Below are 18,115 nucleotides of genomic sequence, written 5' to 3'. Positions count from 1 at the left end.
CATGGAAGTCATTGAACCTAACAAGTGGTCTTAGTGGATTTGTGGTGATGGAAGCCTAGCGCGAGTTGAGTCCAGGAGTGAGGTGGAGGAAAGGAAGGGCAGGCAGTAAGTACAGACAGATCTTTCCAGAAACTTTGCTCTAAAGAATACAAGAGAGCAGAGAAATGGGATAGTAACTCTAATGGAACCGTGGGTCATGGGAGGGTTTTTTTTCTTTTTTAAGATGGAGTTCTAAAACATGTTTGGTGCAAATGATTTGGTAGAGAGGACAAGCTGATGATGTAGAAGAAAGAGGGGTCAAGTGTAGGAGCAGTGCCCTTGAGGATGGGAAGCATGGGGTCCAGTGCTCTGGGTTAAGCGGACAGTTCAGGCATAGTGCAGGAGGGCCCATGCAGGTGGGGTAATGGGCAGAGCGTGTGGGAGCCCTCTGTGCATCTGCTGAGAGTAAGGGACATGCTGAGGTATTGGCAGCTTGAGAAGGGAAGAGGATGGATGAAATCCCTATCTGGAAAAGTGAAAAGGTGAGCTTAGAAAAATGTGGCAGATTTGCCCAGCTCAGGGCCCATCTCTGGTTAATGTGCATTCATTAAAGTGAGGTTAGTATGGTGCAGGTGTAGACTAAGGTGCAAGTTGGGTATCAGCCCAGTACAATGTTAACGTTACAATAATGAGAAGCATGGAGGGGTAGCGGGTAGAGAGGGTTCGAACTGATTAGGAGGATGAAGCGTAGAAATGGGAAGTGAGAGCAGAGGGGCATGGAGAGGGGGTCAGTAAATTGGAGGTCCCAGGACACAGTTGTTGGAGTTAGGGTATTAGAAAGAATGGATTGGAAAGTTAGGAGGTGGAATCCATAAATGTAGGGTCTTCATTAGTAAAAGAAGGCGTCATAGTCCATTCAACTTAGGCGTCATAGTCCATTCAACTTATTGGCTGATCTAGTGGCTCAGGACAAAAGGCCATGTACTTTAAACTTTGGTATTTATTTTTCTTTTATAACAAAAGACAAATTTGGGGAAACTATTGCTTTGTTTCTTACCTTTGCTAATTTATTCATTCACGAAATCTTGTTACCCTCCCAAATTAAATACCAAAAATGACACCAAAAATGTGGTCACATAAACTTAGGAAAGTATTTCTAAGTAAGTCTCCTCCCCTAAATCATAAGTTCCATAGCCAGCACTCTCACTGATGTAGAAATCTCATCCTAGAGATCTTCACTGTGATTTTCACTTAACAGTGATATTTTCCCAGTTTCTCTCTGGGGTTGAAATTAATGACTTTAGAAGAAAATTGTTTCCTAGAAGCACATTTTCAGGGATGTCCTAATGCTAGGGGCCAAAACCAGCAAGCCAAAATTACTGTTCTCTATGTGGTGTCCCACTTCCCTGTGGTTAAATGCCAGAAGCAATCATGAGGGAATGATGTGTTGCTAAAGTCTCCTGTTTGATCTTCAAGGTCACCATATCTAACTCCTGCTAGCTCAGGCCTTACTGCATCCCAGAGCTGAACTCTTCTATCAAGTATAATGCTCCACTTCCACACCTGTGTGGGAAAGAATAACCGTCCAGCCCAGGATAGGCTGCAGACCCTGGAATTCCTCCCTGCCCATCTCAATACAAGGAGACAGTTCAGTAGAACCAACCAGTTTCTTTTAAAGCTTTCTCCATTTTTGGAGAAAAGGAAAGTTGGTGGAAAGAACTGGAATGGTACTCGAGATCTAGAGCAAATTACCTGATATCATGCGATCTCAATTTCCTTCTCTGTGAATAATTGCCGATGATCTTTGACCTTTCTAGCCATTGTAATTCTTCATTAGGCATCTGAAAACCTCATTGCCCCATTTCCAGCTTCCAGAATACTACTGTAATAAGCTCTTCTTAAGCTATAGATAGCAGTTCATGTTTTTTATCCACATGTCTAAGATCCCAGGGAAGTAGCTTCCACAGGGCTCTCTGTCTTCACACACGTGGACATAGGGAAAGTTCTATTATAGGCCAAGGCAGAGCTTAGAAACTACCTTTGCACGAGTCGTAAACAAAACTTTGAATTTCACGTCCATTCATTCACTTGTTCGTGGATTTAACATATACTTAGTGAGAACCTGCTATGTTCTTGGCACTCTTTGAGGACCAAGCTTGAATAAAATAACGTAGAATCCTGCCCTCAGTGATGCTTACGGCTGGGAGTGGAGGGTAGGACGTGAAGAGAAAAAACAGGCAATCCAGAAATTTTTTTAAAAAACGTAATTTCAGATAGTGAGTCCCATGATGAAAATTCATCAGGCAGTGTCCTTTGCAGGCTACAGGGCAGGAATATGGGTTGGAGGGTGGCTCCTATAGGTAGAGGTCTCATCACAAAGCTGCTCTCAATTGTGTAGAGGGAACTGGTGAGTGTGGGTTGTATTTCTTGATGATCAGGCTTGTTGACAATCTGTGAGTCAGAACACAAGTGTGTAAGCAGGCATTTTAAAAAGGAAATAATTCTTTCTCTCTTTTCTCACAGCAAAGGAGAAAGGAGAGAAGAAACTGTTTGGTTTCTCCTTCGTCCCTCTGATGCAGGAAGATGGTAGGACTCTTCCAGATGGCACTCATGAGCTCATCGTGCATAAGGTAACATCAGTCAGATGTTGGCGACGGGCTGTGATAAACAGGGCTGAATTATTAACTCATTATCTTGTTATCACTCTGGAAAAGAGAAAAAAATGACTGAAAAAAATACTCTTTTGGAAGATTGTTGGCAAGGAGTGTGTCTTTTTGAAAGGATGGTCTCTGTGTTCTGTGTCATTCTGAAACGTGTTTTAAAGATGATTAATATCTTTATCTTAACTTAGGTGTAGATGTTTGGGAAAGTCTCTATGTTGACCTTAAAGTTCTTTCCATTGCTGTGAGAGGATTAAATAACCTTACAAATAGGTTTTTAAATATTTCCAGTACATACGTGCTTTCGGTACCGCCCCAGGAATAAATTTAGCAGGGTCATCATTGCATGTTTCTGGTTTGCTGCTCTCACTAAGCAGGCAGAGATATGGTGGTCCTCTGTCCGGACAACATCAGCAGTTGTTACTTTCTATTTTGTGCATCAGGAATCGTCGTAAAAACATTAGGAACGAAGTATACTGTAGTAGGCAATAAAAAGAAAGTTCACAAAACCAGAGCTCCTTAGAAGTTATCAGGGAATACTAGTAATAATGAAGTATACTAGTCACTGTAAAATACAGAATTAAAATACACAATTTTCTCCAAAATACTTCTCTGTTGCATTTCTCTGTTTCTGTAATCACATGACATTCCAGGCTCTTACCAGCTTGCCCCTGAGCTAAGTGGTCCTGCCCACCTGGCTCTTGTCTCCCTCTGGTCCAGATTTCAGCAGCCATTGGGGTGACCTATCTAAGGTACAGGTCTAACGGGGCCTCTTCTCAATTTAAACCCCGTAAAAAAACTCCCAATTGCTGAGAAAATAAATCTCAGACTTCTCAGGATGTTCAGGGCTTCTGACTCCCAACTGCCTCACCTCTGAGTGCTTCTGTTCTTGATACCATGGCCACATCCAGCTCTTTCTAGTTCCTTCCCCCACTGGCTGCTGGTTCTCCCTGCTATGACTTTGCCCTTGGCACCCCTAGAGTCATGCTTCCCCTGCCTCTCTTCGTGGCTAACTCTGCTCATCCTTGGAGGCTCACCTTGTCCACAACCTTCATCAGAAGAATGGTCCTCACTCCCCGGCCCCCACTCCCTGTGTTCCTAGCTGGCCAACTGCCCTCCCCTGAGTTCTGTAGATATCTGCACACATCTCTTACCATTGTACTCATAACACTGTCCCCTAATTATCTGATGCTCCCTCAGCTTACTCCAATAGATTTAGGAGTCCCTTAAGAGTGAGAACTTTGTCAGGGGTTCTGGCACACCATAGGTGTGCAGCAAAGATTTATTGAATGAATGAAGGAGATACAAACAAAAACTTCCCTTACCTTTGGATTATTGCTAATAAAATGAGTGTCAATGCACAACACACCTGGTCACTTCTGGTATGCACATGGTTATGTATGTGCATGTTTCTTGAATCATTTATTTTCTAGTTATTTGTTCAACACATTTATCAACCACAAATGACAAGTCAGGCACTATCCTAGGTTCTGGAAATGTAGTGATGAACAAAACAGTTCAAGTCCCTCCTGTTTCTGGCATTTACGTTCTCTCTACTTCAAAAATGGACTTCAAGATGCTTACAATGTTAAAATACAAAGGAAAAGTATCTTAATCAGTAAAGCAAACAGAGGATCTCAATGTACTAGGTACCTGAGATGATCAGTTTATCTCTCTGTTAGGTGGGAGGTGCCTTTTGTGAGATACATGACAGGCAATGTCTTCAGCTACAGTTTTCCAAAAGACATATGGTGCTTTGTATGAGTGTTTGTGATTTTGCCTCTGTGTAACATTAAATCTTGACTCAGAAAAGGCAGGGTTAAGTTAATTAAAAGTGAGCTCCAGTTTTCCCACTAATATATAGAAGAATGAATCACTCTTTTTTTTTTTTTTAAAGATTTTATTTATTTATTTGAGAGAGAGAGAGAGCATGAGGGGGAGAGGGTCAGAGGGAGAAGCAGACTCCTTGCTGAGCAAGGAGCCCGATGCGGGACTCGATCCTGGGACTCCAGGATCATGACCTGAGCCGAAGGCAGTTGCTTAACCAACTGAGCCACCCAGGTGCCCGAAGAATGAATCACTCTTATATGGCACATCAAGTGTGGACTTTCTCACCTCTGGGTTAGACAGTGTTTTGGGGCAGGTGCTAAGTGTCCAGTCAAGTCCAGATTGACTCCTCTAAATGAATACAAATAATGCCAAGATTCACAGTTGGTTTTTAAAGACATCCATATTCTTAAGATGCCAGGAGGACAGGTAGCAGGCCTTGCTTCTCTACCGAAGTATTTAGGAGTTCAACTGGTATCGATTCCCAGACAGAGAACCATTCTACTCTGATATCGGAGTCCTGTCGGGTGCCGGTTGGCAAGGGCAAACTTTTCTCAGAAGCAGAGCTTTGAATCTGCTCATGCCGTTGTACAAATTTTCATGGAGTATTCAGAATTCTGATCCATAATGCATAGGAAAATTTATTTATTTGAGCTTGAGCAATTTAAAAGGCAAGTGTTCCCAATGATCTTTCTGAACCACAAAGGAGGCTCAGGATGATGTCTGTAGATTGTCTAATTTTGGGCAGACCTACTTTGAGGGGGCCCGTCAGGAAGCTTTAGCTCCACAGAAGAACGGTAAGTAGCTTTGTCGTCTTATGATTAGGGTTATTCAATGTTGCTTATTTAAAGAGGCGTGGGATTCTCGCCAAGTATAACAACTTTTGTTTTTAGTCTAGTTGATGCCATGGTTTTCTTTTTCATAGTACTGAGCCAGCAAGTTCAGTTTCAGCCTAAGGCCTCTTGTAGTGTAATGATTATAAAACCGTATTATGAGCATAATGCTTATCCTTCTTCTGTCATGGGAGGAAGGCATGCAGCCTGCTGATAGTTGCAGCCTTGAATTTACTATTAAAAAAAAAAGTAGAAAAGAGAAAAAAAAAAAAAGGAGGAGGAGTGGTTTCAAATCATTGAGTAGAAAAAATAGCCCATGTAATAAGTAGTGTTGAGATGACCATGATAGGTGTTGGGGGAAAAGAAAGAACTGGATTTCCTACCTTGCTTCTTAGACCAAAACAAGTTCCAGATTAAAGGTTTAAAAAAAAAAACAAACTTGTATGAGCCTTAAAAATATGACTGAACATTTTTATAACATTGAGATAAGGAGGGCCTTTCTAAGAATGGCTCAATGTTAGAAATCAGGTACAAAAAAAAAACCTTGTAAGTTTGACTACATAAAATTTCAAACCTCTTATCGATAAAACTATCATAATCAAGGCTAAGAGAGACACATGACCAACTCAAACAGTTGCAATGCAGCTTACAAAGGGTGTCTGTTCCAGGTTGGCCATGAGTTACTACAGATTAGCCCCGAAGAGAGCTGTTTACAAGATTTTACCATTCTACCTACCCAACCACTTCCCCTCTACTTAGCAGAGAAAACAGAAGCCATCAGACAGGAACTTTCTTAACTTCCTGTGTTCTCTCCTTTGCCACCTGCAAACTTATAGGCATCCTTCCCTTCCTTCCTGCTTCCTGTCTCAGATGATGGGATAAGACTCCTCTCCAAGCCTAATTCTTCCACCTGCTTCCTTCAGGATCCCCCTCCTTCCTGACTCCCAAGAGACCCCACTCTTCCTCCTGTGACTATATCTGTTTCCTTTCTTCTGGCAGGATTCTCTCAGATCATAAACCTGCTCAAGCCTTTGTCTTAAAAACAAAAACAACAAAAACCTTTTTAAATGACCATACACTCCTTCCCCTGCCATCACCGTCAGTCTCCATGAAAAGCTGGTCTTCCCTCACCGTCTCTACTTCCTTGCATTCCATTTGCTCTTCAGGCTGCTTCTGTCCCCACAGCTCAAATGAACTTTCTCCCTCGTAGTCACTAGTGCCCAACCTGGGTCCTGTAACCCCTGTTTTATTACTCAGCGTGAGAGAAATTAAAAATGAAATGCCTATAACCTTTTAAAAATTAGAAGTAAGCTGATATGCTTAGCATAGAAATGTGCCATGCTGAACAGAAAAAAGAAAAAAAGGCTAAGATAACTTAATAGGTGGACTTGGTCTTAGCACTGAGGCTATTAATGGGACATCCAAAAGCCCCTTCTTTCTTACAAATTATACCAGGACATCGTCAGTCTTCCCAAAGTGGCTAAAGCCACTGGCCACTTTTCAGAATCTTTCCTTACTTCCTTTCAGCATGTAACACCATTGATGACCCTTCCTGAAAATCCCACGTTCTTTGGTCTGTTCCGACAGTGTTCTCCTGAGTTATATCCTTCTTCTCCTTTGAGGGCCCTGCTGTCTTTATCCACACCGTACACGTGGGTGTTGCTATGGATTTCATCCTTGGCCATCGTCTGTGACTCCTCCGGTCTAAAACCATCTCAGCTACTTCCATGGGTTTGCTCACCATCACGTCTCTGTTGCTGATGACCACACTGGCTTTCCAGCCCAGAGCTTTTACCAGCCTACTGACCATCCACAGCTGGCTTTGCCAGGGACACCTCAAACTTAGCAGGTCCCAAACGGAGCTTTTCTCTTGGGTTTTTCCTAATTGAGAGGTCTCGGGCAGTTCCAAGGCTTTTTTATATTGAAAAATCCCATGCTCCAGCCTTTACTAAGGTACATATTGTCTGAATATACCTGAACTTTAACAACAACAACAACAAAAAAGGTGTTTTTAAGATATTTTAGACTTACAGAAGAGTTGCAAAAAATAGTACAGAAAATTCCCATATACCCTTCACCTAGCTTCTCCTTATGTTAACATCTTACATAACCTTAGCATATTTATTGAAACTAACCTTTATGCAGTACTTGAATTTCACGAGGTTTTCCACTAATGTCATTTTTCTGTTTGGGAGTCCAGTCCAGCATCCCACATTGCACTTAATTGCCATGGCCCTGGAGTCTCCTTTATGTGCTTTTCTTCTCGCAGTGCCTTGATAGTTACCATTTCTTCCACATAAAAGGCCTTTTCCTCTCTTGCCTGCTTGGTGAGCCTCTTCTTCTCTGTGACTGAAGGCAGGCAGCCCTTCCCCAGCAGGGCTGGAATCCAGTGGCCCTTATCACAACTTTGTCATGGGTACTAAGTGCAGAGGTCAGAGGTATCATGCCCTCAGGGACAGGGACTGTGTTTATTTCCTTGGTACATTTTTTTTTTTTAAGATTTTATTTATTTATTTGACAGAGACAAAGTGAGAGAGGGAACACAAGCAGGGGGAGTGGTAGAGGGAGAAGCAGGCTTCCCGCGGAGCAGGGAGCCCGATGCGGAGCTCGATCTCAGGGCCCTGGGATCATGACCTGAGCTGAAGGCAGACGCTTAACGACTGAGCCACCCAGGTGCCCCTCCTTGGTACATTCTTAATACCAAGTTAAAGGACCGACAAATAGGAATTTAATAAACTTTTAATAATATCATCCAGGATGGCTAATCATACTGAAAGAGTCCCTAAAAGAAGGTATTTTGCCACCACAACTGTTTAAATCTGGTTGTGATTAACTGGTAAAATACAGTTCCAACTGGATTGTCTAACTTACTGTATTTTTAAAATTTAATTCAGTACTTTCTGCAGTACAGAAATTATAGACCCCTTAAATTGATTAATGTACTATGAATTTCCATACCAGTTTATTTCTGCATAAAATATAGATGCTCATCGCTCGGTCACATAGTTTGTATTACTGCAGATATGATGTTTGTGGAACACTGCTCATGACTGACCATTGCAGCTCTCTTTCACATGTCTAAAATGGTGGGAAAAAAAAAATGGCCTGGGGAATGATGCACCATCCATTGCTTTGCCAACTGGTTTTAACCCTGGGCAGAGGAATAGACTGTGAGTCAAGCGGTGTCATCTTAAAAGCTCATTGAGACCACCACTGTTTCCCAAAGCCTGCATTTAGTCTTTCTGTGAGAGTCTGAGCACATTTCTCCTGTCAGGTCTGATTTCAGTCTCAAGTGTAGTAAAGCAGAGGGCTGGTTCTCAATTCTTCCTCTCTAGTTTGTAATAAATTAACTTCACGCCATTTTGAGATGACTTGCACAGATCCCAGCCTATCAGAGGAAACACAGAGAATTGTCCTTTACTGTGACAATGACATTGTTTTGTTCCTCTAATCCGGTAGCAGCCTCAAGAGGCTGTGGTCATGTTGCCTTGTTTCTCCCAGAAGGAGTGGCTCAGTTCATTGTTCCATCATCTGTCTCTCATCATATATCCATCACCCCGTAATACATTAGCAGTGTCTGTCACGAAGGAACGGGGAGGACAGTGTCTTATTATTCTCATGTCCTCACTGCCTTGTTCCATGTCTGCACCGGATGTGATGAAAAAAGTTGTCCTTATACCAAACCAAAACAGTTGTGCGAGTATCCCCGGAAAGCAAGTGATTCGTATTTAACCACTCCTCTCGTTGAGGGGTGTAACTGGATCTGACTGTGGTGACAAGACGCCTTCTCACCTGTATGCACTAGAGCTTCATGGAAGGCTGTAGTGTTACGGTGGTCATTCTCAGACTTACAGGCTTGCAGACACTCAGCCACGGCTCTTTTGTACCAGTATTTCTGGTTAACGCATGGGCAGTGCCGCACCATCCTTTTCCAGCTTCCTTTCTGTGACTTAATGGACTCTTAGCCTCAGAGTGGGGGAGCGGGGTTGTTCCCTTCTGTTTGGTTTCTCCACTCCATACCCTGGCTCGGAATTGTACTCCCAGCACAGTCCCTTCTCCCACCTGGCTGAAGAACGCTTGAAGAATTTACTGGTGACTCTTTCTTCCTCACTGCCTGGCTTTTGCTAATCAACCGTGCATTTCCTCATAAAAGGCTGGAGAACCTTCTTGGCTTCAGCTCTTGCTGATACCTGCCCCTGCCCTAGAGGGCTCCCTTCTGGAACACCATTTCTCTTCTTCACTGCTCCCCAACCCAGTTTCTCTACAGTTGATTCTCTTTCATCAGATGAATTGGCAGATGATCTCTAACTCACCTGTTGTGTCCCCAAGCTCCTGTGTCGTGCCTTATCTGTTCCTACCTGGTCTTGCTCCCCGTTGCCTCCATGTCACATGATCCTCCTCGCTCCGTGTGTGGTTTCAGAATAGAACCTACCCATCTCGCTGTAGGGCTCATAGGTGTATTTGACATAGCCATTTCAGCTCCACAGACCACTCTGAGCTGCCTCCCAGGGTGTCTCCCACAAACACACCCTTTTTTTTGAAAACTGAACTTTTTGGTCTTTCTTAGCCTTACCCACCATTCAGTATGTTACCTGTAAAGCAATAAATGTTTACTTCATTATAGCAAAACTCAAAACTTGGTGAAAACAACATTTGAAGGAGGCACTGTTCCCTAGTAGTTTTGAACACAAACTTGGGTTCAAATCCCGACTCTGACACTTACTGATAATGTGACGTCGAACACGTCACATGGCTCCTCAGCTTACAGTGTCCTGCTTCATGGGGTTGTTATGAGAATAAGAAAATGCACATAAAGTGCTTTGCAGTGCCTGGCATATAGTAAACCATCATAAATGGTAATTGCTTGGATTGCTTTTCAAGTCTCCAGTGTTTGTATGATGTGTCAAAGGATGCGCGCTAACAACCTCAGGGGACACAAAAGATATGCTGTGAGATTGCTCTGTACAATTTCTGGAGGCCACTTCAGCTCTTCAGAAATAGATTAAAACCTCCAACTCTGACCCCATACCTAGCATTATCTCCTTTGACTGCTACTGGACAAAAAAAAAAAATCAGTGTCGAACTCCTGGCAAATGTTATATCATCAAAAGTTTCATAGAGACCCAAGAGTCATTATGTGCTTTTCTTTTCTGAATTGATGGGGAGAATTCTCTTCACCTGCTCTTCCTCTACGAATACACGCAAACACACGCACACACCCACACACGCACACACCCAGTATTCTTGGCGGAAGATCTTGAAATAACTTTTGTGTCCTAATATTTATGTTAATGGTTATATTTATACTTGGCTGAGAGGGATAGACTAGAGCTGTAAGAATTGTCAAGGTGTCCAATGAATCATGGAACACTATGTCAAAAACTAATGATGTATGGTGATTAACATAACATAATAAAATTTTAAAAAATGTAAAAAAAAAAAAAAGAATTGTCAAGGTGTCACACCTCTCACACACTCAGATGCTGAGGTGTTGACGCTCCCAGGCTGGAGGAGAGGTGAGGCGAACCAGGGCTGGTGGTGCTCATCCGGCCACAGTGATCGGCCCAGGAGAAGGCAGCCAAGTCTTCTAATCACAGCGCTCCCTAAGGACGTGACACGGCCACCATATCTTCAATCACAGAAGTGGTCAGTCCCTGACTACCAGTGGAGCTACATGAGCATAGCAAGCAGAAATGCTAAGGAAGGTGCCGAAAGGGCTCATGAACTAGGCCATTATTTGATGGGTGAGGGAATAAGAGCTCTATCTATAGGAGCAGAATTTCTGTGAACAGATGGAGCACAGCATGCTAGGGCCAGCTCCAGCTCCTGAGGAGAAGGCTTAGAAATAGCTGGACGGCATGTCCGTTGTGTTTGCACGAGACCTCAGTCACAGTAAGTGGTGGTTAGACAGATGGAGCACAAGACAGGCAAGGGCCGGCAGACCAGAGCGTGTTCCTGACTCCACAGACCAGATCCAGGTAGGAAATGGGGGCAGCGCGGGGTGCTGTGACTCGTTGCGGTCCAAGCCCTGACACCAAGAACGAGATGGGAGGGGATGGCAGTCAAGGGTTCCTGAATATTACTTTGCCTAAGCACTTTTTCTGAAGAAGGCATTTGAAGTGTTCACTTTGTAATGATTCTCTAAACCCTGTATGTGTGTTTCATGCACTCTGCTGTCTCCATGAAATATCTCCCAATAATAAAAGAAAGCATTTGGAGTTGTAACGCTAGAAGAGAATTATAGAGGCTGTTTATTGTGTTTATAGGTACTCCTGTTACTGGGCAGGTGTGCTAGTAAGAACATCTTGCCGTAGTCTGATTCTGTTTCTTTAAACTTGTTAGGTCTTTCCTAAAGATTTATTATTTAAAATTAAAAAGTATTTTATGAATCACACATAGTACTCTAGAATGCCAAAGGGATTCTGTGCTTAAACTCCTGCCTGTTACCAAGACACTAGCCTTGAAGATGTTTAAGGAAATAAAGTTCATGTGAGTTTTAAAACTTACACTCAAAATAACCTAAGTTATACCAGTTCTGTATCTGTTAAAATATTTTTTTTTCAGAATTGTAATTTAAAATCACTTTTATCATTACAAAGAAGTATAGAGATAATTCACAATAAAAACATAATACTCTCATTACCTGGGTGATTTTAACTATTAATCCTCTAACGTATATCCTTCTAGATATTTTTTTGCGTGGGTTTTTTACCCAAATGATATTATAGAGCAGTTTTAGGTTTATAATAAACCTAATAAATTGAGAGGAGGATATAGATTTCTCATTTGCCCCCCTGCTCACATGAATTGCCTCTCCCATTATCAACCTCACTCACCAGAATGGTACTTTTTTTTTTTTTTAAACCAAGGATGAACCTACATTGACATACCATAATCACCCACAGTCCATAGTTTTTACCTTAAGAATCACTCTTGGTGGGGCGCCTGGGTGGCTCAGTCGGTTGAGCGACTGCCTTCGGCTCAGGTCATGATCCCAGGGTCCTGGGATCGAGCCCCGCATCGGGCTCCCTGCTCGGCGGGAAGCCTGCTTCTCCCTCTCCCACTCCCCCTGCTTGTGTTCCCTCTCTCGCTGTGTCTCTCTCTGTCAAATAAATAAATAAAATCTTTAAAAAAAAAAAAAAGAATCACTCTTGGTATAGCACATCCTGTGGGTTCGGACAAATGAATAATGACGTATGGCCATTATAATATCATACTGCCCTAAAAATCCTCTGTGCTCTGCCTATTCATCCCTGCCCCACCGGCCTCTAGCAACCATTCATCTTTTTACTGTCTCCATAGTTTTGCCTTTTCCAGAATGTCATATAGTTGGAATCAGACAGCATGCAGCCTTCTCAGATTGACTTCTTTCACTTAGTAGTATGCATTTAAGGTTTCTGTATGTCTTTTCATGACTCCATAGCTCATTTCTTTTTAGTGCTGAATAGTATTCCATTGTCTGGGTGTATCACATTACCTGCTGAAGGACATCTTAGTTGCTTCATAATATTTATATTTTGTAACCTACCTTTTCAGTTAATGATTTTCTAATCACTATTTTTTTTTTAATTTCATCTAGAACTAAAGTCAATATATAAATTAAAAAAAAAATCCTTTTCATCAGGTTGATCCGAATCTGGGACCACATGTCGCGTTTGGCTTAAGTGTTGGTTAATCTAGAACAATCCTTTTTTCTTACAACATTGGACTTGAAGAGACAAAGCCAGGCATCCTGCAGAAAGTGCTGCCTTCGGGGTTTTTCTGGTCGCTTCCCTATAGTATTGTTCAGCATGTTGTTCTGTCCATTGTATTGACTATGAAGTGGAAGTGAAAGCTGTAGTTGTGGTAGATTCAGGTTCAACATCTGTAGTAAGAATGCACTATAGATGATAATATGTATCTTTGCATGGTCCTGTATCAATGTAGTGACAACCTGATCCCCCCACCCCCACCATGCGTGTGGTTATATTTGTCCTCCTGCCACTGGGAAGTAATCTGTGTGTTGGTGCATTGGCATCGTAGGAATGTCCAATTCTTTTTTTTTTTTTCCAAGTAAGCTTTACGCCCAATGGGGAGCTTGAACTCATGACCCTGAGATCAAGTGTCACATGCTCTACCAACTAAGCCAGCCAGGCACCCCAAATGTCCAATTCTTTATCCAACAGTTTTCCTGCCGATTTTAGCACTAAGTGACAACCTTTGACTAAAGAATTACTTTAGGGATATGAAACTATATTTTCTAAATCCGTAATTCCTTTTACATTTCTTACCTGGTGTCTTCTGTGAAGTAGAGATTTTTCTCACATGGTAGGACTCTTAGAGGACCCTGAAAAACAGTTTTCTTTAATTACCAATTTTCAAAGCAAGGAGCTGTTCAATAGCAGCCTCAGATGAGATGTTGGAAGAATTGAAGCATTTTTTTTAAATGCTGTGGTCACTACAAATATGATTTTTCTGAGTACTTCCTGTGTATCATGCACTGTGCAAAAGGCTTTATGGAACCTAATTCTTATGACAACACACCAAGGTTTTAAAGATAGAAATGGTGATCTGGAGTGGCGAGATAACGTGATAGAGTTACTCCTGGGAGAAGGAGCAGAACTGGGATTTGAACCCAAATCGGTCTGAGCCCAAAATCCGTGCTTAATTCCTTCTCTCTCTTTTTGCTGTATCTTATTTAAAAGCCAATTCTATTTGTAATCCCGTGTGGAATGTTTCCCAGTTCATAAACAGTAGAAATGGAAATTATGCTTAATAATTTTCATGAGGTCTCTTATCCCTCCCTTTTTTATGTTGTTTTTAATATTTTTAACAGTGTGAAGAAAACACAAATCTTCAGGATACTACCCGCTACCTCAAACTTCCTTTTTCCAAGGGCATTCTCCTTGGAAATAATCATCAAGCTATCAAGGCCACAAAGGAGTCTTTTTGGATAACATCTTTTCTCTGTTCCACAAAACTCACACAGAATGGTAATGTATAATGCTGTTTTATTTGAAAGCTCTTGTATTTACGCACTCCTGTGAATTTTGGTAGACATGTTTAATAAACACCAGTGTTCTATTTAAGAACTTTGCACTAGAAAAACTGCTGATCCTTCCATCTGTGATCTCCAGTAAAATGGAAACCTTTGCGACCCAATGGCCTATTAATGCATGTAATTTAAAGACTTCAAAATTATCCCAGTATTGAAACCCAAGTGCACAATGCTTCAAAACCAGCTGCTTTTTAAAAAGAAGAGAGGAAGAGACAAAGAACACCACCACCTTAATCTCTCTTGTTTTATAGCCCATAAACAGTGCTAATTGCAGGCTTTGGAATAAAGGCTGTTTTTTGTTTAATTAGATGGATATTGCTTTTCTATTCTACCATACTTTTTATGTCAGTGATTGTTTAGCAAGTTATGATTAATAAAACAAGTTCTTCTCCTTGGAAAATTGTCATGAAAACATGATCTGTAATGAAGGAAGGAAATGAAACATTTTTGAGTTCTTCACGGTTGCCATATAAGGCTTCTGGCTAGTATTCTGAATGCCATATTAATAAGTCAGATTCATTATGTTGAGGAGAATCTAAGGTATTGAATCTCATAAAGTGTTCCTGTGCCTAAACATCGGTAAGCGCTATTAGTTCTTTCTTCTCTGTCACAGAACAGCATTTGTAGTAGGAAAAGTATTTCTTCTCTTAGAACATGGCCTCAGAAAAGATGTAAAGTGTCGCACTACAATATTGACCTCTTTTAAGATACCTTTCAGTTCCTCTTGCCGTGCTGCCATATCTATGTAGGACTTTGGCAAATGATCCTTTCACATTTGTATTAGGTTTGTTTTTCCCTTCCAAAAGTATTTTTGGAGAAATATTTTTCAAAATCAACTGCATATTTTTAGTAAATTTGTTTGAAGGTAGCCATCACCAAGTTAAGAAACATCAAGAGTTTATCCGTATTCAGTGATGAATGATTTTACTTAGATAAAAACTTCACTGACAGAACTCTAGAAGGTTCATAAAGCTTTTACCAAACCTCTGGTGTTTTTTATGGTGCCAGTCTACCCTATGGAGATTATGAAGATAAGAAAATCAACCTGCTGTTGACTCCCTTAGACAGAAATTGTATTTATCCTATGTGGATTAGTTGTATGTATGTCATAGAGCCTAGGGTTCACTTTTAACTAATAGCCTCTGGTAGAATAATTTCAGGTTGTATTAGTTACCTCTCACTGTAGGAATAATTACTGTAAACTTACTGGCTTAAAACAGCAAACATTTATCATTGAACAATTCGGGAGGTCAGAAACCTGAGATCCTTTTCGTTGGACTAAAATCAAGGTGTCAGCAGAACTGCATTTCTCCTGGAACCTCTAGGGAAGAATCCTTTTGCTTACCTTTTTTAGCTTCCAGGGGCCACCTGCATTTCTCATGGCCCCTTCTCCGTCTTCAGAGCCAGCAGCATAGCATCTGGACATGGTCATGACTCTGACCATCTTCTATCTGTTAAGGATCCTTGTGATTACATTGGGTCCACTAGATATGCCATGATAGTCGCCCCTATTTTAAGACCTTTCACTTAATCACATCTGTGAAATCTCTTTTGTCATAAAAGGTAAACATATTCACAGGTACCAGAGATTAGGACATCGACGTCTGTGGGGCCACTATTCTGCCAACCACACAGATAATCCTAGCAATAGCTTACCTGCCATCAAAGTATTGGGCCCTGCAGACTTAACTTGTTCTTGTTCTCAGGTTTAGGACATTAAACAGAATTGTGAATGTAAAACAGAACCAAATCCTAAAAATTAAAAGTTGCTACTTTGTAAAAGCAGAGGACATTTTCAGGTAGATATGGGTAAATAAACCTATTCAGAAATCATTATATTAAACATCTCACTATATGGAGGGCAATGCTTGGCTCATTTTTGGACACTGATAAGCTCTTAATTATCATTTGACTTTGATTAACCTTGTCAGTGTAACACAGCTCAAAATGAACCAGGAAATCCTGTGTTTCAAAGAGATGGGAAGGAGGAAGGAATTAGTTGATCTTTCTGAAATTTACATGCTAGACACACATTTCTGTGTAGAAGTAATCCAGTTCCAAATTGGAATTAAATTGCTTTGTATTCATTTTACTCAAATTGGAAAATATGCAGATCCCATTTCCATTACAATTGGGCATTTAGCAAGTGATACGGTCTCTAGGAATAGTTTCTTATAGCAGATTTGCATTTCACGATCCCTAAAGTGTGTCTCTCTGCACATATGCTGTACTCCAGTGTTGTTCAGGGCTAGCGTACCAAGGCCGGAGCATCCTGCTGACGTCTGTGACTGCCAGACCAAGGAGATATTTTAAGCTTCTTAAAAGTAGGGGTCAGGGAGGAAATTATTTTACTTATTTGTTTTCTTCCTTGGGCTGTTAAACACAACTTTTTAAAAAGTTTAAAAATAAAAACAGTGCTTAAATTTAGCCTAACAGTTAATTGTAAAGTTGCCGACTTCCCCGCATCCCCTTCCCCCCCCAAAATAATGAGTGGTTCGTTCATTCAGTCTCTTCCTGAGAGTGTGATTTAAAATGAAAAAAAAAAAAAAGGAGTAGGGATTATGTCATCCACCTATTTTCTAGCTCTTGGTATGTTCAAACATACAGTATATTCGCATTTTCAGCAATAGGTCATGCCCCCTCCTTCCTCCGCACACACTCCTCACGCTGGGCTGTGCCCTGGGTGCCCCTGCAACCGCCTTGTTCTGAGGGGCAGGCAAGAGAGGAGGGAGATGGAGGGGGAGCTGGAACGGAGGTGGAGTGGGCAGTGAAGAGTGAGTGGCAAGGGTCATGCGTTGCGGAACTGTAAGAGAAGATGCCTGGGCAGGAAGGCATCCTGCGGTTGGACGCAGGAAGTTAGGAAGTCCGTGGGAGGGAGGCAGCAAACAGACGGGAGAAGAATGCGGTGCTCCCTCTGGCGACGTCTCCCTCTGTGGAAATACCTCCTATTCTAAATAGAATCAATACTTTTTAAAAAGGTCCCAATCGTACATCTAGGATGTCTGAGTTAGACATGAATATTAAACATTTTCAGGTTTTTCCTCTATGAAAATACCATAAATTTCTTTTTCACAGTCATTATTTTTAAAATTCCTTCATTTTTCTAATTCTAAACCGTCCTCTTATCCCTGTTTGATGTAGATAAATATTTCTATTTAATACTAAATTTCTCACTTTTAAGTCCTTTGTGATGCTTTTCTCTTGAATCCGGCTTTGGTGAAGGTTGCTTCTCTTTCCTCTGAAGATACGCTTTTTCTCATCTCTCTTCACTGCATCATCTTTCTTTTTCATCACAACTACTTCTTCCTTGATTTCTTGTTTTTGTTTTCTCCTGGGTTTTGATTCCATGCTGGTCTTTCTGTCTCTCAGCAAGTCCCGTTTGGGTTTCTCCTGAAATGAGTGCTTTCAAGTGGACTTCACACTGTTAAGCCTGGAAAATCCTTCCTGGCTTCTTTCTTGGCTGTTCTAGTCTTTCAACCCCACTGAGCCCTGGGAAGCCAGCCCTGCCAGGTTCCCTTGCCCTGTGTGCTTCCTGAATACACAAGCCTTGTCAGTTCTTACCTGCTTTCATTGCCTTCCAGACACGCTTGTCCCCCTGCTCCCTCTGGCACCTAGTGAAGCTGGCCACCATGTTCAGGAGCCTTTCTAACTTCTGCCCAGGAAAGCTGAGGGAAGGATTTTCTGCCTCGCCAGGTGAAGAGGTTCTCAGAGGACCCTGTTAGACTCAGGCCCATGTCTTGTCAATTTTGGAAGGGGAGGAAATTGAAGACCTGGGCCCT

The 18,115-nt window shown here is 41.7% G+C and overlaps 1 protein-coding gene across 1 annotated transcript in view; it reads left to right on the top strand.

Annotated features, from left to right (window-relative positions):
* Positions 1–18,115, top strand: part of DOCK4 (dedicator of cytokinesis 4) — a 426,479-nt gene that overhangs the window by 273,099 nt on the left and 135,265 nt on the right. Inside the window, exons 16-17 of the mRNA XM_044920179.1 lie at positions 2,503–2,609; positions 14,115–14,271. Of these exons, the coding sequence (XP_044776114.1) occupies positions 2,503–2,609; positions 14,115–14,271 (264 nt within the window). The remainder of the gene's footprint in view (positions 1–2,502; positions 2,610–14,114; positions 14,272–18,115) is intronic.

This window comes from Neomonachus schauinslandi, chromosome 12, assembly GCF_002201575.2.
Source record: "Neomonachus schauinslandi chromosome 12, ASM220157v2, whole genome shotgun sequence".
Classification (NCBI taxonomy): domain Eukaryota; kingdom Metazoa; phylum Chordata; class Mammalia; order Carnivora; family Phocidae; genus Neomonachus; species Neomonachus schauinslandi.
The sequence above is the reverse complement of the archived record's forward strand: the minus strand, read 5'-3'. Positions and strand labels throughout refer to the sequence as shown.